Source organism: Urocitellus parryii, chromosome 2, assembly GCF_045843805.1.
Source record: "Urocitellus parryii isolate mUroPar1 chromosome 2, mUroPar1.hap1, whole genome shotgun sequence".
NCBI lineage: Eukaryota > Metazoa > Chordata > Mammalia > Rodentia > Sciuridae > Urocitellus > Urocitellus parryii.
Window position 1 is genome coordinate 149,800,035 of NC_135532.1, and position 24,035 is coordinate 149,824,069.

Genomic DNA, 24,035 nt, shown 5'->3' on the forward strand with positions numbered 1-24,035 from the left:
GGTAAAATTTAATAAATATCTGCTTCCCCACAACATTCCTGTATCTATTTGTGAACAGTCTTAACAAGGGCAGCTTCCTTAGTCAACTAAGTCCTTCGTTATTTCTAAAGTATCCCTCACAGATGATGATGTGGCCTTTAATAAAACATGTGGCTACTTGAATAAAATGTTAGCTGACTAGACACCTAACGAGATCAGTTTCTCTGAGCCAGATTTAAAGAGGAAAACATAACTGCATGTCAGAAAAATAAAAATACTCAGGTACCAAGAAGATATGGTGTAAGCAGCCAGAGCTTTGTGCTGGTAGCAGCTTATTTCTGTGACTTGGGCCTTTACCCTTAAGGGTCACGGAGGTGACACTAAATGGCACTTTAAACTTCCACCACAGTGTCATATTCAAAGGTGTTCCCTAGGGACCAGGAACCATATATTATTTACCTGGTTTAGTCTGAGGTATCTTTGGACTTGGAGTGGTTTTATGTTTGGGACGAGGACGACGAGTTCTTGCACGTTGTGGTTTTTTTGGAGCTAAAGAAAGGAAACTGGTTATTGTAGTCATGACTCTAGATATTAAAGAAAGAATTACACAGGATTCTAAGGCTTCTAAATATTTCCTAGATGCTCTTCAGTTTTGAGAAAATTTTGCCTCTTTGATTCGGAAGTTTCTGCTGGTTATTCATATGCAATTTTTTTAGCCTACAGATAATTCTTTTGAGAAAAAAATAAACTATATAACATTATTTTACTATTCTGAAAACTTTGTTGTTAGTTGTTGGTATCAGGTTTTCAGACCCAAAACCAGAAAAAGAAAATGAATCATCTTAACCTTATCATGTTTGAAAAGCATTTCCTAACTCTGGGCAAGTTCACCTGCTTTCAGAAGATTATACATAGAAATTATGTTGTTTAGGCATACAATCCATTAAAAAATTATTAGAAGAGCCCATTTCATTTCCTAAAAGTCATTGGTACATAATAAATATCCTGCATATTCTGAAAGAACAGAAACCTAAACATCCCCAGAAAAATAACTGATGTTGAAAGGGTAGACACTCCTGATTGTATTTGAAATTCAGCTTTAACACAGAATACTATTTAAGCAGACACACCGATTCTGTAAAGCATTGAAAAGCTGGATAATATGAGAGAGAGATTGATTGATTCTTGGCACTTGCTGCTTATAGGCTTATAAACAAGTCATGTATTTTAAGTGCTTTCAATATGTTAAAACTGAGGACTGCAGTTGAATGACAAGAATGGATGACAAGAAAACCTTATGAGAGGGAAACAAGCAAACAAACAAACAAACCAAAAAAACCTTTAGTCCAGAGAGATGGAAAAGACCATGAGTAGAAAATTCACGTGCAGAAAAGGCCATTACCTAATGTTGTTCCAGGAGCCTCAGTTTTCAGAATTACAGGTTCAATATCTGTGGTAGTAGCTGAACAAAAGTAATACAATGAACAATGTAGAGTAAGAAAACCAGAAAAAGAAAATGAATCATCTTAACCTTATCATTTTTGAAAAGCATTTCTTAACTTTGGGCAAATATATTTGCTATCACCAATAACTGGCCATACTTTTCTATCTATGTATTTATCTTATAAAATAAGCATATCTTTTGCACTCTGGATAGCTACGAGGCCAATGTAAAGTATTTTTCCATGTTTGATTATCTGATTATGATTATATTAGAAATCTGACTCCAAGAAAATCTCTCTGGTATCTGACATGCAATTTTAAATAACCCCAGAAATTATTATAAAAGCTTCTGTTGGTATTTGAAAGGTTTTCACCATCATTATTAATTTGTTTTGAAGGGTGATGGCTGTGAGAAGAATTAGAAAAATATTAATCAGTCTATTTACTGGGGCTTTATGACAATTGTGCAAAGATTAATTTGTGCTTTTTAAATAATAAATATGAAATTACTTTTTAGTACGTTTCCTTATTCATTTATCTCAAATGAATAAATAGGAGACAGTAGAAATAGAGGTGATTAAAGTGAAAAGTTGAAAAGGTAATAATACAATTTTTTGTCTCAATGAACAGGATTTTTACACTTCTATAATATTCTGAAGCACATAGTTTTGAACATAATTAGAAATTACAACTCTGGTATTAAATTAGGGTCTCCATTTTTCGTTATATCTAGAAAATTACACATGATACTCAAAACTTCCCATCACCAAAACCTTTTAAGCATTTATACAGAGACTGACTTTTCAGGGGTTCAAGACACCATATCACAAAGTTGGCTTAATCCACATCTGAGAGCTTCTTCTGAATCAACAGTGCATAGGAGAGCAGCATAACATTTATAACTGATTATCTTCAAACAAAAACAAAGAATCCCAATTTTGTTTGAAACTTAGTGTCACAAGATGAATTTATCAATGAAAAGGTCCAGGTGCATTTGAAGAACATGGAATCGAGGAAGAAAGGGCTTTTACAGAGACAATGACATGTCATCAAGCTCCTTATAAACACACTGAGGACAAGCTCCAACCAGCTTTTTCATTGCTCCCCTCCTGTATCCAAAAACTCTACACACATACAAGCAGAGGTTCAGAAACTTCCTCACCTGCAGGGTAGATGGACAGAGCACCCATGACTCTAAAGTGTCAAGTGACTTAATAGATGCAGGTGAGTGAAGAAAGAATCATACTCGGGTGCTATGTGCCGAGAAGATGTAAGAATGCCTGACAAGATGTTAAGGTGGCCTTTCATGAAAAGAGTACACAATTTTTAGAAACCAAGAGGATGAATGTACATGAGGGAATACAGATAATGACAAGAGAGATGAGAGATGCAAGCCCAGGGAAACATCGACCGAGAAGACACTGTTACCTATGGTGGAAGAGGGAGCTTCAGTCTCAACTGTGTCAAGCTCCAAGACTGCATCGTAAAAGATAAACAGAAGTAAAACAATGTAAGTAACATTTAGGTACTCACTGATGTTTAATTCAGAGGATACAGAACCTGTTGTTTATTCTGACTTGGTATAGACTGCCTTCTTGATAGGCTAATGTTTTATGAGAGATACTCTCACCAAATTAGAATTTTATGCTAACTGGAATCTTATGATAAAAGTTCTATTACAAAACAGATGGATTTTCAAAATAGTTATATAAATATCTGCTTATGTGGTAGATTACTGTTTAAAATGCCAGTAAAGTATTTTAGAGGAAGACAATCCCTGGCTAGCTGGGTATTCTTCAGCCATACACGTTAAGGAAGAATACAGAGTCAGCCTCCCATGTGTATTTCCCAGTAGTGCTTACCCAAATCACGTTCAAAAATGTTCTAGACACAGAAAAATCAACCTTCTATACATTACAAGTTCAGAGAATAAGGCCAAAAAGTGCTTTAAGAAAATGGAATATATCCAACAATCAGGTATAAAATCGACCAATTTCCCATACATTGCTTTCTTCACTTAGCATCAAAATGTTAGTGTGGCTACTTTGAGAAGATAATGAACAAAATAGTAATAATTTGGATTTCTGTGCTTTATGTGATATGTAAATACTTGCAGCAATATTTTCAATAACATTTCCAAAGAAAAAACCTTATTAAACTAAGCATGAAAATTACATTTACCGGATTTAGTTGGTGAAATGTCTGGTTTGGCTGAGGTTTTGGGCTTAGGAAGTAATTGCTTTGGTGGTTTTGAATCTGAAGAAAAAAGGGTGCTATAATTAGTGCCATAGCTGAGCTGTAAATGTAAAGATCAATGTAATTTACATCAATTTTCCTATTTATAGGTCAAGATGGTGATTACCAGGCTGGATTTGGGGTACATCCGGTCTCTGTGTGGTCTTAGGTCTCTTGATTGGTTTTGGAGCTGAAGAAAAAGGTATTTCAAATTAACATAATGATCATGGCTGTGACTATTCAAAATTAAGAATATATGAGCCAAGTGAAGACACAGTATAAATTCAATGTATATATTAAAATCAATTTCTGGGGATGCAAGAGGGGTGGGAAAACTGTCCATTCTAACTACATACTTGCATCATTAGCTTTTCCTGAAAGAAAAAATCCTCAGGAAATGTTTCAGATGTGTCTCTGAGCAAAAGTAATGAGAATTGATAAGGCTTTTTTCTTATATAAATCGTTTCAAAATGGAAAAAAAAGTGTATTAGCTAAAGTATATTAGCTCTATTTTTCATTGATAAGTTTATTTGGTTAAAAAAACCCAGTAAAATAAAATTATAAAAGTTGCTTATGAGGAGACCTGGAAAATAATCCAGAAACACTTGATATTACACATAAGAAATGATGTTACATGACTAATGATTTCTGGAATTTTTCAAAGTAAAGCAGTGATGAATTGATTATGGATGCCGACAAGTTACAAATAAATAATTATAAACACCATTATTAGTCACCAGTATTAGTACTAAAAACAGTAAGACCATCTTGAGACTTTTAATGTTTTCAAGGTACAAAGGCCACAACTAGTTTTATACTGGACCCTACACCAAGAACAATGGCTGGTTATCCAAACATCCCCCAAAGCATTTTCAAATAAACAAAAAAGCTGAAGACAACATTATTCATGCAGCTTAAGAAAGTCTTACAAGTAGAACAAGCAAAGCAATGAAATTATAGCCACAGCACTAGAAAAGATTTTTGCCATTTTTTCAGTCCAGAATGAGCCCAGAAGTCACACTGGGACACATGAGGCTGAAGGAGAGGGTCAGCAGAGAACCAGGAAGTTGTGTCCAAGACCACAGACCTTCCCTAAATGAGTACACAGACTCCTCTCCTATCTTCAGGTTCTTCAGACCCAGATAGGAAATGGGAAGCATGGAATGAAACTGTGAAGGGGTGATGGGGTGGTAGAACTGCAGTCATGCCTGGGGTGGAGAGCAGAAAAGCCAAAGTGAAAATGGTGACCATGACTAGAGGGGGCAGAATTACCGACTGTGGGAACCAAGAGCTCCAGTTGTACTGTGGCTGGTTCCAGAGCTACAGAAGCAAAACACCAAGAGTACCAGTTATATTGAGAGGTGGAATCAGAGGAAGGAAACATTATGCCTCTACTTAGGATGATCTGCCTAAACTGTGTACTTTTTCTGAATGTGATTTCCCACTTATTTTTCCCATTTACCTCTTTTTGCTCATTATTTTCCCATACCTCATCTGCCACGAAAAAGTATCAGATGTAAGATTTTTAAGGTGAATTACTTTGATAATCCATTTACTAGACCAGTTTTCTACTGTGTATGCCTAATGACTACAAATAAAAATATGAATACTTTATATAAAAATATAAATATAAAAAGTGAGTATAGATGATTACATTTTAAAAAAATCAACTACTATTGGTTCCTAAAACCCAGTTACTAGGGTAGCTGGTGGCATCCTGAAGCCGAGACTACTATATCCTACTTTCTAAGTTAACTTGGAACCCTGAACACCACATTTACCAGGTTTGGACTTGGGCACATCTGGACTGCGTGTGGTTTTAGGGCGGGGGCGACGACCTGGTCTTTTGGTCTTTGGTGGAGCTAAAGAAGGAAAATTGCTAGTTAATATAGGAAAGTGGTTTTATAAACTGACAATAAATTATTACATATATCTTAAAAGAATTTTCAAGCCATTTGATTTATTGTGGACACATACTTCTGCCTTGTAATTGTCTTATTATTTACTCAACTAAATGAAGTCTTCAATAATTTTTTTTTTGGTCAAAGAATTGTAAACTCCCTCTTTTTACATTTTAAGATGCAAAATCTCAAAAACAGTATGGTTTAGAAAAGACAGTCACATTAAATAAAAACTTGAAGGTATATGCTCAAAAGGAACATGGAAAAGGTTGCTTTGGGAAGCCACTAGGGATAAAAAAATTAAATTTATTTGACTTAGGATTCAAAAACAAGTTAAGCCTTTACTTAGCATTTTAAAAATACACAAATCAACAATATTCAAAAAGTCTTTGTATTCAGAAATTATTTCAAGGAGGCAACTTAAAAAATAATATATATTTATAAATTATGTCAGGATTCAATTTTTTTCCAGAATAGCAGAATGTACAAACAGAAAACGACATTGAAGTTTTAGCCCATGAATGTGAGCCTGCCAATAAAGACACTAGCAATTAGAAAAAAAGAAACAAAGGTCACCCACTGAATAACTGTATAAGCTTATATTCCCAGGATTCTAGGTCCTGAGGCTGCATGAAAAATCATCAAGGAGGAATCAAAATCCAAAGGAAAAATGACAAAATTTAAATATGGGATATGCTTAATATCAAATTTCTAGATTGAACAAATTTAAAGAGTAAAATTTTGTCCACATAAGTACCTTTTCTATTTAAATCAATTTGTGCTTTTAGACAAAGTGAATACAAATACAGCCAGTCAGTTAAGTTTGGAAAGAGAAATGGAAAAAAAGGGGCATGATTCTTATTTGAAAGATGTAAATGTAATAAAGTAACCAGCAGCTCATAATATGAAGGAAAATATTGGTAATTGGCTAAGATGTCCTCAGAACACATTACTTTTTTTTTTTCTTTTGAAGAAAAAGAAGCTGTGATGATTGAGGTTGGGTTGTTTTTCTTCCCCCTCTCTGCATGGATTTCCTAGTGACACATCAGGGCATTTATATCTGGAAAGTTCATAATGCTTTTCAAGAAAGTCTGCAAATGCTCGAGTTCTGAAAATAAGAAAAACTCCTCCCAAATTGAGAATGCAAATATGCCATAGGGAAAGAGGCCAGGATACCCTGCTGGAAATAACCAGGTTAGAACAAGCTAAGGATGAAATCCTAGATCATAAGGCCAGACAATGAAGATGGGGTCAAATTGGAATCAGCATGGCTTCATGGGTGTCCCAGAGCCTGTGTTCAGTCCAGCACAGGCACAAAGTGCATATTCTGGCAAAAGTGGCTGGAATAAAGACCTGACAGATAATTAAGAAATATTTTAAAAGTAAGCCAAAGCTAAGGGTGAAACTGAATATAGAAGCTGTTAACAAAGATCATTGGTTTTCAGAGGTTAAAGGAAGCTTCATTACCTTTGGTTGTCTGTGGCGTTGGTGGAGTCTGAGGTTCTGGGGCTGCAACAAAAGCAAATCATATCAAAAGCAATGCTGAAGACCATATCTAAGAAATTAAATGTTCTTTACCACAAAGCGTTCCTTCCTTGGTGAATGACTAGGTTCTCCTTGCTTCTGACAGTGATGCTCACTCACCCCATCTCCTTTTCACAAGCCACACTAAAATAAGAATTCTCATTTTTGTTGCTGATATTCAGCTGTGGCCTCACTACCTGATAGTCTAACAACTGCCCCTGATGGCAGAAGAAATACTCATTAAATGGAGACCAGGGTACTTTCTCAGTGGGGGCTCTGAATTTCCTGTCACCTGCCACTTTGTTTCTTGCAGTTAGCCAGGTTCACCCAAGGAAGCAGGAAGAAGTGACACACTCACCAGGCAGACCTGTGCTCTGTTAATGATCCAGTTTTGCAGGACTTGACAGTTTTTCACCAAAGACAGGAATTAAACTTATAGTCCAAGAGGGGGCAGGAGTGTTCATGTGGTACTCTGCATAGTGACTAGCATTTATTGCTAGTAGAAAAATTTATTTACACATGAAACAATCCATTTGGGTTAGCAATAGGTATCCAAAGCAGTCTCAGGTTTTATGAAATGCTGAATAAATTAAATAATAATATTATTTAAACATTTTGATAGATAATGAATGCTCAAACTCATGGTAAGTAAATTATACCTCATGCTTGATGTGGTTTTGTTATATAATATTTGGGCTTTTGAAAAGAATGAATGTCTTTCAATAGTTTTCATATTATTCTACAGAATAAAAAAAATCATTCCTTTTTCAGGAAGGAAATCAAAAAAAGGAATTCTATTTTTAAAATTAAAAGTAATTCTTTGTTTTTTTTCTCCTTATAGAAAGAAATTGATTACTGTGGCACTCACTGTTCATCTTAAAAGGATTTATATCATTCTGATATTTATACATTTCTTATAATTATCAGGCATTATCTGATGTTTCTGGAGGAGAGGGAGAGGCAGATTTGGGAGAAGTAGAGAAGGAAACAGAAACTGTAACAATAATTTCTATATAGCAAGTAAATGGTTTTTTAGCAACTGGAACAGAAAATTTAACCACAAATAGTGCAGATAGAGAATTTTCAATGTTTCCAAAAGCAATGTATAATAGTACAAGATGCTACTTAAAGGCATGGTCATTCATTACCATGTCTGTGGCCAAAAATAATCTTTAAGTAAAAATACAGAAGAATAAAAATTGAGTGTGAACGAACAAAATTAAAGACTAGTGATGTAAAAAGAACCCCCCACATATACCCCATAATTCTTAATTCTTAAGAACTTGTCCAGAAATAGATTTTACAGATACAGGGCAAAGCCATAGTGATACATCAGACTGAAGTAGACACTGACGTAAAACTTCTGTGTGTGTGTGAGAGAAGGAGAAGAATGAATGAGTCTGAGGGTCCCATAAGCTATAGGAAAAGAAGGAAGTTAGCATTAGTATATGAAATATGGCAGATATCAAGAAAGCATCTACATGTGAAAATATCAAGGAACAAAAAATTCTTTTGAAATTTTAAAGTTTCATTTCTACAAAACTGCCTTCTAAAGGAATAAAAAGCAAATACAATTTGCTATTTGTAGTATCTTTTAAGTTCCTGACCAAGACTGATGGGGATGGAACCCCATAGGTTGACACCAAAGCCAATTGCACCTAACAGCAGTAAAGTTAATGTTCAGTAAGAACAAGTCCAGCTTGTGGAAAAATAGTCTTAAGATATTAAAGATAAAGGTATAAGATAGTCTATAACAAAGCTGAGTGGCCTGTAAATAATTAAACCACAACCTCAGCATAAAACAGAAATATACAACACCTTCTTGGATTTATGACTGATAAGGAACATGGTTTGCACTCCTATCACCCACCACAGGGGAGAGCTGCATCACTCACACACACACACACACACACACACACACACACACACACACACACTCTTATAATGGGGGCTCTTTCCCTTGTTTTGGTCCACTGAATGTTATTACCACCTTGAAGATTACTCCAGAGGGAAACAATTCTTATTGTGTGAGGTGGACAAGTCAGGACATGGTGGCTTTGAGAAATGTACTGGACTGTGATTAGAAAACAAGCCCAAACCAATGTGGATTTTCACTCTCTAACTTAATTGTCAAGGAAAACCAAAGAAAAGCATCCCATGTGGAAATAAAGGAGGAGTATGAGGTGAGGCCAAGGAAGGTAGAGAGTTCCGTAAGTCAAAGATTTTGGCAGTTTCTGTGCTCTTGTGAACCTTGTCCAGAAACAGAACTTTTCTGCAGAGCTATAAAAGTAGCCTTCCCTAAAATAAAAATTTAAAAGCTAGACCCAAAGAAATGGTTTGCAGACACCCAGTTAGTACCCTGTGTTGTCTAAGACCACACAAGGTCACCTTGACTCCTTGTGTGTAGGTGTGATCCTGAAGTAGCTATGCTTGCTGCGTGAGGAAATGGGAGAATATTCTTAGGTGATTAGAAAGTTTAGAAATCAAAGGAACATAAACATATTAGCTTCCAAATAAAATGTTCTACTTTAAAGGAAATGTCAAATTAAAAAGACTCTTTACTTAAACACCTCAGAATGGTAAGAACACACTCTCCCACACTTATTTGTATTAAGGAATGAATTTCCTCTCAGAAATCTTTTGTCAGAAACCACTGAAATAAATAATATAGCTTACATATAAAACTGTAACCAACATTTGGAGAAAAAAATTGATAAATTAAATTTTATCTTATAATAACACAAATAACATTTATTTAAATGTAGTGACCTAAACATGGAATAATATTTGTTGATCTGCTTGGTAGGAGTCTTCTAGTCATAATAATAGTTACTGCCTTATTCCAAAGCCCTCTAAGCATACTTTTAAAATAAATGTACATGAAGTCCTTTCCAAATACAGTTGTCAGAATTCTTCAAAGGCTAGGAGTTCAATTTTATAACTGTGCTTCTTCGTTTAAATACCCTCTCCAAGTGGGTAATTTTAATTCCACTTCTCTGACTCAGAGATCTCATGCATGGTCAACTATACTCCCTTTGCTTAATCCCTGATTTCCTTCAGTCTGACACCTACACCTGGAAATCTGCTTCTCCAAAGGGATTTATGAGAATTCTTTTTGTAAGCAGTTACGTTTTTCTTCCTATCCACTTTATTGCAAAAATCAATCATGCCTGCTTAAGCAGAAAATGTCTTGTTTTAATAATTCTTACTATGTAAACATGCCCATTAATGGAAATGTAAGTTTATTATCCATTAAACATTATAGTGAGAAATATATTTTTCCCAGAACTCAAAGTTTAAAATTTAGAAAATAATAACAACAATGTTTTCTATAGAAAATCTTATAAAAAAAATCCAAGAGGGCTGTATAAATTTTGGATGGACAGAAAACATGACGACTTTGGTCATTCAATATGTTCCACAATCCTTAAGCAGAAAAACTTCTGTTTTTATTTAAGAGAATCCCTTTCTTCAAAAGAACCGCCTTTTTAAAAAAAAAATTCAGCAAAACACCCTTAAAATCTCCTAAGAGGTAAACAGAAGCCAGTGTTTAGACATCAGCCCTAATTAAGAAGGCTTAGAGAATAAGAAAAATACAACCCCTTTCTGGTCTTGCAGCTTAAGAACTGAGAAACCCCCAAACAAGGCAGAGTTCTTAGAGAACAGAAATGCTTCTCCTCCTTTCAGCTGAAAGGCTATTATTATTTAATGCAATCAGAACCCCAGCCAACTTTGGTACTGGAAACTATTTTTTAGTCTTAAACAAGAGGTCCTCCATCCCTCCCAGTGCTACATTTATGTTTTCTCTGCACTGGTCATAAATGCAACCACCACAGCTCAGCTCAGAGCAATGCCAAGATTGCAAAGGGGCTGCTTATGAGGAGATTGTTCCATTGCAGTTTTGCACCTTCCTTGAAAAAATGTATTGAAGACTAACAAACAAATCAGAAGTTCTTTGCTCCAAAGAGCTGCATAAAATAAAATTTCAACACCACTTTGGGAATATTTATATAAAAAAGTTCAGGGTAAGTACCAGGGTTTTTAGTATGTGTCATTTATGGAATGAGAGGAATTTTAGGTTTCAAAGAAATAGACTGTGTTATACTGAGATGTGGAAAATAAAGAAAAAATAATGATCAAATCAATATATAGGCATTTAAGTATCTAAAAACACAAAAGAAAAACTTTAAAATCAAATACATGTTAAGTGGAATGAACCCACCATCTTGGAAGACTTTGGAAATATTCCATTAAAAGATCATTTTACATTTCATTCACAGAGAAACACTTTATAGAATACACTGATAAGTTTCTATGTGGTTTGGAAAAACATGTCAAGAGTTAGATATAACACTGCCTCTAAATAGTTATAGTAGTTACTCAAAGACAATGATTTTAATAAATTAGTCTAGTTATTTTTCACTCTTCCTATTTCTCAGGTACATCTAAATCATCAAGCACCAGGTAGAAAAAAACACATTGTCAAATTTAATATTCAATGATAGGCCTAATGCTATGATCTGATGCATAAAGGAATCCCACTAACCCCAAAATGAAAGGTCATTCCTCCCAGTGAATTCTGGACTAGAACTTGAGGGCCTTAAAAAAATGAACTGTATTTATGACCCAGTTTCTAAACCAATGACTAGGAGAGGAAAGGCAGACAGGAAGCAGCAGTGGTTCAGCTGCTAGCACAGGATGATGTCTAGGTGCGGAGTTCATATCAACAACTGTAGGACCAGCTATCCACAAGCATCATAGTCATGGTGTTGGTGAAGTCTATGAGATATTCAGTGTTCTCCAAATGAGCCATTTAGGATAACTACTGAGGCAGTATATAAAATCTAAGTACTGGGTTTTCCATGGTGAGATGACAAAACAGATCCACTAAGCACATATCATCATCGTCCAGTGTTATCAGTTTAGGTTTAGGGTCTTTAAAAAATTGTAAAGGTAATTGTTCCAGGACTATGGTTCTTTCTTGTGAATGTGTGTGATAAAAAGAAAAATAGACTATCCTACATATAATGAAATATCCTCCAAGATGGAGCAGAATGACCCCTTCAAAATCCTACCATATTTAGTAGTCAATTTCAAAGTGTACAATGGGTAAAAGTTTGGGGAAAGAAAATTTTAAACTGTTATAACAGCATAGCTCATATAAAACTGCATTTATGTTATAAACATAAGTAGAATTAGGTCAAATCCAGTTTGTCAAACAGGATTCTTAGTATATTACTTAACAGTGAAGAATATCATGTCCTGGTTGTAAGCTACCGGAACCACCCAAATTCAGCACTAGAATATACATTGTTTCTCTCCTCCTCCTGCATCCAAATTCTATGTATATATTGAGGCCTGTACCTTAAACTTTCTTGGAGCTTCTATATAAATATTATAGACCCTGAAGTTTTATTATCTATGTTTTGCTCTCATTGTTATGTCTTATCGTCTCAAGATTATTAGCAACATGAAAGCTAGAATCATCCTTTCCATTTCAGTTCATTTCTTTAATGGAAAACTGAAGACTTAGTAGGCACCAAAAAAAAAAAAAAAAGAGAATCATCAGCCTATCAAACACTAGAATACAGAGCCATACCAAAATAAATAAATAAATAAAATAAAAGATGAGTGCTACTATATATCTCATTCTCTAATGCTGGGCAATAGCGCTTATTTCTAGGTTTATCCCAAAATTTACATGCACAAAATTCAAATAATTCTTAGTAAAATCTTATTAGAAACATTTGATTTTTATTTTTTATCACTAATTATTTAATTATTAATTTCAAATTTATAAAGAAAGTGCCCTATAGAATCATGTAACTTCTTTCTTATAATAAAGAGATGAACATGGTCTATTTGGAATTAAGTATCCTTAAAAATTAAAGAGATATTTATTTACCAGGCTTAGTTCTTGGTGTTTGTGGTCTAGGGCGTCGTTTAGGTGTAGAAGGGGTAGATGTAGTTCGCTGGGGAACTGAAAGAAGAAGATTGAATATAACTTTCATAAGTGACATTTTTTCAGGGTCAGATTTTTGTCTGTAAGCTTAACAAATTTCTTGAGTGCCAGAGCTATTTTATATTTCTTTGTGTTCCTAGAATGCCCAATCTCATGCTCTATAAACATTATGTACTAAGTGCTGACCAGGTCAAAAGGAATTAAAATTCTAGAGGAGAACTGAAGCTGTATTGTCTAATTAAGTGTACTGGAAAGTGAGTACCCTGAAGGCATTTCAGAACACAAGGTACAATTAAGAACTCAAAACGATAACAGTGGAGAGCAGGACAGATGCAAAATAAGATATCTTAGATTTAGAAAATGGAAAGTTTAGAACTTCCATTTGTAGTTCATGACTATCCTTGCCAGGCATTAATGAACTCTATCATTTAAATAATTTTCCATGATAAAATGTAGGTTGTGCTACCTCTCTTTTATGTATCTTTCTTCACATATCCAGGATCTCAGAGCCTAGGTGGTGCTCTTTACATTTAGACCATTCTGAAATAGTCATATTTAAAGGTGCTCAATATGAGGGAATATATTTTCAAATAATTATCATCTAGGATTCTGCTGCTGTTTTCTGGTTGACTAAGTTGAAAGAAATATAGGAAGGAAATTTTACTTCAAAATATATAAACATTGAGTTTATGGAAATTATTTGAAGATTTTCCTAAGGCTAGCAAACTGGATCTCTGAAGAATTTCATAGTAGAGAATGAAGTGAAATGTTTAGTCATGAATATATTTTTAAAAGGCCAACATGATGATTGTTTTTTGTTACTTTACCCATTCCTTTCACACTATACAAATGTCATTAGTTACCAGGTGTTGTAGGCTGCATTTCAGGACTGGTAAAGGTTTCCATTTTTTGAGGAACAAACGGTGTTTCACTTGCAGCTGAAAGTACAAACACCCCATCCCATCAAATAATCCAGTTAAAATGAGGTATCTTAAGAATTTCAACGTGCTTTTAGAATCATGCAATGCACGTGCTACACATATATGAATAAGGATGGAAATGCATGTCGTCTTAAAAGCTGATGGATGAAATTATGATTTAAAGTGGGGGAAAAAGCTAGAATGACAGTTGTTCAGTAGCTGATTCTAGGCAGAGTCACTACATGGAAGTAGGACGATTCAGGCCACAAATGCACAAGATGAGATGATGTGGATGAAGAAGATGTCCATGCGGTTTTCAAAGCTTGTCACGACTTTAAGGATGCAGAAAATACCATCTATCACAGTTCAGTGAAGAAGTTGGGGGAGGGATGAAAAATGAAATATAAAAGATGCCCGTGTTAAAAATACATATACACATCTATTCAGAAATAGGAAAGAGACAAATGACTAGATGTGATGGAATGAAATGGTCATTCTGAAGAAAGGCATTCACATAGATTATGATTTTTTTTTGGTGGAAAACAAAGCACAATTTTTTCTGTTAAAAACATTACCTAGTGTTGCCCTTGGCTGCTCAAGAGTTCTAGAAGTTTTAGGTGGGACAGAATCCAGAATAAGATCACTTGTTGCTGTTGGAATAAATGTCAACATTTATAAAAGCAGTAGAAGGCCACAGGAATAAAATACGAACTTGTGAGTAATAAATTATGCCTCATGAGGATAATATCAAGAACACTTGAGGGACTGCTGACCAGCACTTTGAAACCAGTGATTCACCAGGAGCTGAAGATGAGCTCACTTCAAAAAACATACATACTTTAATAATACTGGCCAAATTATATTGTTATATCATGTGCATGTATGAATATGTAACAAATCCCACCATTATGTACAAATATAATACACCAATAAAATATAAAAAAAGAACTTAAATATCAGAAACCATGAAAAAGTAGTTTTACACATTCAATTTATGCCTTCTGTTTTATAGTTAACAGAACCCACTTGAGCCTTCTATTTCATTGTCTTCTTGCTGTGTAAAATTCTTCACCTTTATTTGTCATGATACAAATAATGCTAAGACTACACTTACAGAAAATACCAGGCACACGTTTGGCAGAGACCAGACTTGCTTTGAATCTCCTACAGTGCTTAGGTATAGTAGGTGCGTAATAAATAACTGCCATAGGGAACTTTTGGACTTAGACTAGCTGTAAATGGAGCAGTGAATTCCGAAGACGAGACCCACCTGACCATCTACAAATGAGTGACAAGAGACTGTCTACGGCAGGATTTCTCACCTAGGCACTGACAATTAGGGTGAAATAATTCTTGGTTGTGGGAAGACACTCTGTGCACTGAAGGGGTTTGGTAGCATCCCTGATCTCTGTCCACTAGATGCCAATGGCACTTCCTCCCAGATGTGTCTCTAGATATCACCAATGTCTGTAGTGTAGGGGAGGGGGTCCCACATCACCCCCAGTTGAGAATCGCTGCTCTACAGAAAACCCCCTAAGCCTCTAAAACTTTTTAAGAATAATTTCAGGTAAGAGAGCAATAGGCCTTTTACTTTCCCCCAGAGGCAACCCAATCTATCTACAGCTCCCTCATGTGACAGAACTGATTGACTAATAAACATAAAGAAATAGTCAGTGGGAATCTTGGGTAGAGTTCGCTTCCTGACTCACAGTGCTGCTCTTCCCTTTTGGAGCTCTAGAATGCACTTTTTCATTCTGAATAAACTAAAAGAGACAGCCCACCTAGTGTTGTCCAAACACCTGGGATCCGGAGACATAACCAAAAGACTAGGTATACCTGTGTGGGCCTCTGATATTTCAGTCTCATCTGAAGTTGTAGAACTTGAGAAAACATCATAAGTTGCTTTAAAAAAAAATGAAACAAAAGAGATGTTAATGTTGATTCATTTTGAAAGATTTCATGGTATATTTTAATTCTGGCTACAGGACAGCTCCATGTAAGTATGAGCAGATTTAAGCATTCAGCTGCTGGCCTTGTCACTACTGGGTTAGCAATCACCACCACTGTGTTAGATTTTGGCTGCCTTGCTCTGAGCTGCAGGATTTATATAGCAAGGCTTGGCGCTGGCTCTGGGGTGATGTGAATACAGTGCTATATGTTTATAATGAAGTGATGCCAGCTCTAAATCAAGTGCTTCAAAGAATATAAACAAATAAAGTCAGATGGCAGCTTAGGGAGAGATTTCTAAAGAAGGAAATGGCAGTCACATTGAAGCTATTTGCATAAAGTCTACAGCAAAGACTTATGCTGTAGACTTTAAAGTGAAAATTGCCATCATGATATCTCACGTGTGGATAGTACTTTACACAGCACTTTCTGACACATCAGCTTCTTTAATCCTATTAATATCCCTGAGAAATATGAAAGGTTAGCATTATCTGCACTTTCTCGATAATGGGGTGTTACAGTTGCAGACACATACCAAAAATTGTCATGTTCAGTGCATTTTCCACTCCATGGCAGGACCAGGAGCAGCAGGGCTAAGACCAGGACCCATGCAGCACCATCCCTCCTGCCATTTTACTTAGAGACAGCTTTTGTTTTGTGTTCCTCCATGAGCCATAAGCCCTTCCACAGTCTACGCAGCTTTAAAGATCAATTTTATATGAAATAAAGAAAGGGAGAAACATTTAAACCTAAAGATTGAATTATTTTAATGCAGGGATAATTTTCAGGATAACATAGGAGCTAAACCTGCAAGTAAAAACAACATTAGATGATTTTTCTTTTTTATGCACAAAGAATTGTCACTATGGAGAAGTAGAGAAAGCAGGATCTAACAGGAGATGACATTGCTTTCCTTTTCCATTGAAATTTGCTATATAGAACTAAAAGGGAGGAAATTCACAAGATTTATTTATTGGGATTGCTTGTAATTCAGTGACAATTTAATGATTTTTGAATCACTGCTGGTAGGAACCATAAGAAGGATAATATGAGATGATATGATTGTCTGAAAGCAGAGGACAGCTTGTGCTGTCAACATATCAACAAGCCAGGAAATATATTCATGATGGTTAATCTACTCTTTACAAAATCTTTAAAAAATATTGTGTTAAAATATGCACATATATCAAGAATACATCTATTATATGGAAAAGTTAGACTCGTTGCAATTTTAAAGGGTCAGAAAAGAATGAATATTCTTTTAAAGGGCAAAAAAATGGCATCAGTCTCTGGTCTTAGAGTTTCTTCAATTCAGGTTCAAAGTCATGGATCTAGCAATATCATCTCCATCTCCTACTAAATAAATTAGGAAAAGTTTACCAACTTGTATTTAACCCTGTTATCTAGCTAAGAAATTATGGATAGCTTGACTTTCTAAAAATTTATATTATTATTTTTGAAAAATACCATTACTGTTTTTATGTTATCCTATCTCCCAAATCTCCCTTCCATCTAGTGACATTGGACCAATTTTCCTACAGTCCTATTTTGTTCTAAGAGATGATATTTATTCATCCTGCATTTATTTTTCATATTTACAACTCTCTACCTTTCTGGAGGTTCTAAACCAGGTTGCCAACTTTCCTCAAGTTACTCTCAAGTCATTTGATGTGGACAGATACCCTCTCCTACCATCCTCCAGCAAATGAAGCCTGACTTCTCACAACATCCTTCAGATTCAAATAACACATTTGTCACAAGACTTAGTGTTCGATATTTCTATTTCTGTAGTTTCTGAGAGCTTAAGAAAAGAATACTGAAAAACATACAAATACTACTCATGCCAAGTTTTATGTAATTTGGACAGCTTTGAGAAGCACACCGCCTCATCTTATCTACAAGTTAATCTTCTGACTCTGAAGTTATAGCTGTCTGAGGAGAAGATGGGATTGAAATGAATTCTCTTAAAAGTTCCCTGAAAATCAATAGCGCTTACTTTCTTTTCAAAACTCAGAAAGGAAGAGAGAGAGAAAGGAGAAAAGGGAGAGGGAATTTCATTAAAACAGAGATCAGTAGAGTGGATAAAGGAGATTGAGGAGGAGGAAGGAGGGATGGGAAAAAGGAATAAGAGTGGAATGAAACTGACTAAACTTTTCCATGTATGTACATGAATACTGCACAGTGAATCCCAACATCAAGGGCATCCACAAGACACTAATAAAAAACTATAAATAAATTACAGAAAGATTAGTACAGAAAGAAAAGCATGGGGAAGGGAGAAGGGGGGAAGGAGGAGAGGGAAGGGAGGACGGGGAAAGTTCTGGGAATTGATTTAGAGCAAATTATATTCCATGCTTTTGTGATTATGTCAAAATGTATCCTCATGTTATATATAAATAAAAAGAATTTTTTAAAAGGAAAAGAATAAAACCTCTTGTATATGTACCTCTATGCCAAAGTAAAATTCACAAAACAGGCCTAGTTACTGCAAGTCTACTCCAGCTATAAAATTGATAAACAGTCCAGAGAATACTCCCATATATTATGACTTATCACCTATCTGTAGGGGATAAAATGTTACAGCTGTTTGAAACTAAGCAGCATCTTTGATCTTGAATTCAAAGAACATACATGGGACCAAAAGTTGTTAGAGAATTCTAATGCAACAAAATAGGTAGTTCATTAGGTTGTAAAAAGCAATATTAATTTCCTTACAAAAGTAGTAATGACCGGGTACAGTGGTACACACCAGTAATCCTAGTCTGGGGGGGGGTAGGGGTGCTGAAGCAGCAGGATCACAAGTTCAAAGCCAGCCTCAGCAACGTAGAGAGACCCTAAGCAACTTAGCAAGACCCTGTCTTTAAATTAAAAAAAATTAAAAAGTAGGGGGGACTGGGGATGTGGTTCAGTGGTTAAGCATCCCTGGGTTCAGTCCTTGCTACCAACCAAACAGTAATAACTGACCATTATCTTCAGATTTTTTCAGAAAAAAATATTCTTCTTTAGAACTTCCTAAGACCATATTTGTTAATCACATTTTGTTTGGTGTGCATTTTTACTTTAAAAATCTAATGGATATAAATCTTACCATGAAAACGCCCTGATAGTACTCTGAAAATGTGATCTTACACAGACAAAACATTTCAAATAACTGAGAATTTATCATTTCATTTAAATTCCTTGAATGTTAATAACTTTGTAATATATTTTCCTTTTCAAACATAAATTCTTAGAAAACACACCTTTTTTAAAGTACAAAGTCTGTCATATTTATTATACACACTAGGTTTATGTACTCCAGAGCCCAGTACATGGTGGATCCCCAATAAAATCAATCTGCAAAACAAAAATAAATTAATGGTGATTTTGACAGATGGGTAGTTTAAGCTTTTTGAAAGGATTTTCTGGCTTAAGTTGGGGAATTATCATGTCCTTTAATTATGATACACAAATGTGTGCATACAAATCTGCTCCTCCATTACACACATATCTTCCATGGGTTTGTGTGGCCTTACTCTGCCATGGAGGTAGGACTCTAGAACATACAATTAGTAGTAATGAAAAAATACAACAAGTAACCAGAAGAGAAAAACACACCACCACACAGAATTCCCAGTGCTATTTAAATTCATGGATACTGCTTTCTTTGGTTAATGGAAAAACAAAATACCTTTCTGCTTGGCCTTGAAATCTGTTAAAGTATTGCCTGCAAGAAAATGTTTGTGAAATAAAATCAAAGGCTGTGGCTATAAATCTTGAAGAGACCACAGTGAATCTGTAAACCATCTGCTATGCTTGACTTCTATTTTCCTGCTTTCAAGCATCAACACCACTACTCATTCCTACTTTTTCTCTCTCCAGGGCTTAATCCAGTTGGGTGGGCCAGATCTGTGCTAATCAACACCTCACAGGGCAGGCTGTAAGATCCAACCGTAGAGTTTACTTCTTTTCAACAGATCTGAAAGTAGAGTCTGTGGCCAAACTTCCTAACCTGTGTACCACTCTTTGTGTATGCTGATCACTTCAACTTTCAAGTCTTTAAATAATTTAGAGAGCTCGAATACATGTTTCAATTTCTTAGAGTTCTACAATGTATGGAAAGAATCCAACACAGAAAATCGTAAGAGATAACCTCCTAAAGGAAGCTCCCAGAGTGAATTGCAATGAAAAGACTAAGCAGACCATCATCCATTTTGATTCTCTGTCAGGGTGAGTCTCTGGAAGAAAACTACTTCTAGGGTTTTTTGTTTTTGTTTTTGGTGGGGGGGGGGGACTCCAGGAAAAAATAGTTTTAGAAATAAGTCTATAAATTTGGAGAGAAATTCTAAACACTTTCAGGGAAGAAGAGGCAGGGAGATTTCTATAGATAAAACAAACTTGAAATCATTTTGCGTTTGAGATCATTGATCTTGACTGCATCCCTTCCCACCAAAGCTTTGAGTCTTTTTTTAATCTTCTACCTTTTTTTCATTAAATCATTTAATAAAACTCTTATTGTTTTTTATTATTATAATAATTGTTATGCAGCAATTCAGAAAGTTTGGGATGGTCAGTTTGGTGGGAAGGGATGCAGTCAACGTGAGACTCCATTCTATTAATTGATTCATGCATTATTTCTAAGACTAAACACCTAATGAAAAATCTATATATTATTTCCTTTTATAGATGGAGAAACCAAAGTTCTAAGAGATAGTTATTAACCAATCTCTTTCTTAATCTACAGATTGCAGATTAGTAATCACATTCACAGTAAGAATAAATTTCAAGGACTGGCCAGTCTCTCACAGGTCATTTATTGTTTCTAATCTATCTAGAAAGCATGTAGATCCAGGAAAAACATTTAATTCTCTGTTGTGAAAGTTCTCAAAAAGTCAAAGCAAGCTCTATGGCACTGTTTCACTTTTAACTTTTCTGAATACTATGAAAGAAATGAATGAGTCTAACTTTTGATCTTCTATCTTGACAGACCTAAGTCCCTCGAGCATCTCCCAAATATAAAAGAAAATAACTGGCAGCTTCAGGAACTTTGGAAGGACCTGTCTGATGCTGTACACATAACCCTTGCAGATTTCTTAGGAGAAAATCATCATGCAAATACTAATTATTCCAGTGGATAAATGACTCACAGCATGTGGATTACATGCATACAAGTGCACAATTCATCTGGGGGTGGAAGATGAAGATAGAAGACCTTTTCTATTTTTCTTAAATTTGCTCTTTTTAGATATACGTGACAGTAGAGTGTATTTTGACATATTATACATGTATGGAGTATGACTTCTTCTAATTAGGATCCCATTCTTGTGGTTGTACATGCTATGGAGTTCCACTGGTTGTGTATTCATATGGGAACATAGGTAAATTATGTCTGACTCATTCCACTGTTTTTCCTATTCCTATAGGTGAGAGCTTTTCTAGAACTCCTATGACAAAGGAGAATGTAGTGAGCTGACCAACTTCTAATAGAACACAGGATCAATTCTACTGCATCATCAGGAAGATGGACTTTTTCCTGAATAACTGTTATAAGCACTTAAGTATTCTAAAATCTAGGTTTCTTTTAATACAAAATATATAAATAATGTTATATTCTGGGATGCAAAACACATTTTATGATTTCCTTTATATACACTACGGAAAATTAGATTTCCCAAGGAAATCCCCACCAATCAACTCTACTTAAACATACTTTATAGAAGGTTTATACAAAATGCAATTCTGAATAATGAAATTGCATAATATAGCTCTAGTGAAAGTTTAGTTCAAACAGATTGAATAAGGAAAGAGTATATTTGATGATTATATATATCATATTTCCTGAACTATTTCAAACTTCAAATAGCCTATTCCACTGTTGCCAAAAACTGTTGAAAGGACCCAGGAATTTCAGTAACCAGCATGAAATAATTTTCTAATAGTCTTTTGTGTCAAAAGTGGTATAGAATTTTTTTGGAGCACTCATTCTTGCTTTTTTGATACAGAATGGTAATGCCAAAGTAAAATATATTTTACAATAATAAATCATATATAGTGGTTGATCCAGAGAAGAGTTGCCTGGGAATCCAGGGTGGCCTGGCTCTCACAAGTGGGTTATGGCACCCTCCTGTCAAATGTCAACAATTTCAAAGAACACCGATATTAGATGAGATCACTCTGACTTTGATGGATCAAGGGAAAATCAAGAGTAGGCTGTAATCATTCAGAACACAGAACAGAAATGAAAACATGAACAGCATCCAAACCACAAGCCCTACTCTGCCACATTCTCACCAATGTGGGCACCTTGTGCTGTTTTACCATTCATGCCTTTAGTTTTGTTTTGCTTATCTTGCCTTCTAGTTAAGAATCATGAAGATACTCATGTACATACTTACTCCCAATACAGAGCAAAACTGTACTTCCTTGGACCCTTCTGCCAATCACTTAATATAAGCAAAATTCCTGCAATAAGTCTTTTCCAACATCCTCTAAGAATTCCTCTAGTTACTTATAGTTTGTGTTCTCTGTTAACAATCATAATAATTAAATAATTCTAAATATATTCCACTCCTTGGGGGTTCTGCTGGTCTTTGGGTGAAGGGAATTGACAGTAAATATAGAAGCATTATACTGAAAAACAAAATATATGTTGTTATAATAATGTCATTAATATCAGCTAAAATATATTGTTATAGGACAAACTAAAAATGGGGCCACTGATTTTGTGAGCCACCATTTAAGCACTGTCTCAATCTCTTCATTCTAAAAGCAATTGCAACAGGAAGCTACCTGAGTAACTAGAAAATAAAATAATCATATGTACTGAAATTAAATGGGAAATAGCAACTTAATACATGTACAAATGTACACAAATCAATTAAAAAATAAGAAAAGCTGAAATGAAAGAACTATATGTGAATATATCAACTCTTAAAATCATAAATAATGTATATATGTATTTTTAACTTGAAATTTAACATGACTTAGGAAGTTGCCATAGAATACTTTTACTAGAGTGTATATGGATGCATTGCACATTAACAACAACAACAACAAAAAAAAAAAACAAAACAGAAGATACTTAATCACCCAATCATTTTTTATTTCTTTATACGAAATAAGTCTTATATTGATTTGATGCCTACAATGGTCTGTTATTGACCATTCCTGATCATTCTTTCCTGTACCATGTGAAATATTATAGGATATAGCAATTAGGTAGTGCATTTCAAATTCGAATGCCATACAAGTCACCTGGGGATATTATTAGATAGCAGATCCTTATTCAATAAACCTACAGTGGAGCCCATTGTATTTTAATTGAGTTTACAGCAATAATATTTTTGGCCCAAGGAACATAATAAGTAGCAAGAATAGACAAATTAAATGTCAAAAGGGAAGGCTGGGAAATTTCTGGGGCTAAAGCTCATGCCTAAAAATGTTGTTTACTAAACAATAGTTGGAGCCAATGACAATTCCCAACTTAGTGCCCAGACAAGGCTGGGGATTAACAGTTGGGGTTCCCTGACAGCCTAAACTGCCCAGGTATGGTGAGGCAGCTAAATAATGAGGTTGATTTCTACTGCATTTTTTGTTATCCATAGTCCATCAAGGTAAGACCAGAATATGCCTCTTCTGGGACTAAAGGTAAAAGCAACCTTTCCTTTAATGGGATTTCCCATATCATCTATTTTTCTCTATAACTCTGCAATCTTCACTCACTCCCAAACATGCTCTCCACACTCCCCGGTAGTTGGTCCAACTCAGGCTTTATATACAAATCATGTTCTAGGTTCTAAAATTTCATAAATGTTTTCATTGAGGTTTCAGTTTGCTTTTTTAAAAAGTCAGAGAAACCAAAACTAATTGCTTCTTATGGAAAACCCAAGAGAATTTTGTGTCACCTATATCATAGCCCCAAAGCCAGGAGATGAAAGGGACCTGAAGCATTTGGTTTGGGAGATCTGGCACTCTGGTGGGAGGTATGAGTCACAGCCAGGGCTGTCATGGTGCTGCAGATAGGCCAACAGAGATGCTCCCAGGCTAGATGTTGCTCTGTAACTAGAATGGAGTTGGGCTGGTGTGATAGCTGGTGGAACTACAGGCTCAATATGACACTACACTCAGGACCCCCAGATTTTACTC

The 24,035-nt window shown here is 35.2% G+C and overlaps 1 protein-coding gene across 3 annotated transcripts in view; it reads right to left on the bottom strand.

The window, feature by feature from the left end:
- The window catches only part of Abi3bp (ABI family member 3 binding protein), a 233,185-nt gene that overhangs the window by 82,548 nt on the left and 126,602 nt on the right, over positions 1–24,035 (bottom strand). For 2 of the 3 annotated variants that reach the window (XM_026402395.2, XM_026402392.2), the window contains exons 15-26: positions 15,801–15,866; positions 14,540–14,614; positions 13,908–13,982; positions 12,988–13,062; positions 7,026–7,067; positions 5,439–5,519; positions 4,930–4,977; positions 3,785–3,847; positions 3,604–3,678; positions 2,851–2,898; positions 1,382–1,441; positions 439–528 (exon numbers count right to left, since the gene is read on the bottom strand). In XM_026402395.2, coding sequence (XP_026258180.2) covers positions 439–528; positions 1,382–1,441; positions 2,851–2,898; positions 3,604–3,678; positions 3,785–3,847; positions 4,930–4,977; positions 5,439–5,519; positions 7,026–7,067; positions 12,988–13,062; positions 13,908–13,982; positions 14,540–14,614; positions 15,801–15,866 — 798 coding nt within the window. The remainder of the gene's footprint in view (positions 1–438; positions 529–1,381; positions 1,442–2,850; positions 2,899–3,603; positions 3,679–3,784; positions 3,848–4,929; positions 4,978–5,438; positions 5,520–7,025; positions 7,068–12,987; positions 13,063–13,907; positions 13,983–14,539; positions 14,615–15,800; positions 15,867–24,035) is intronic. The other variant, XM_026402396.2, reaches the window with a different exon arrangement.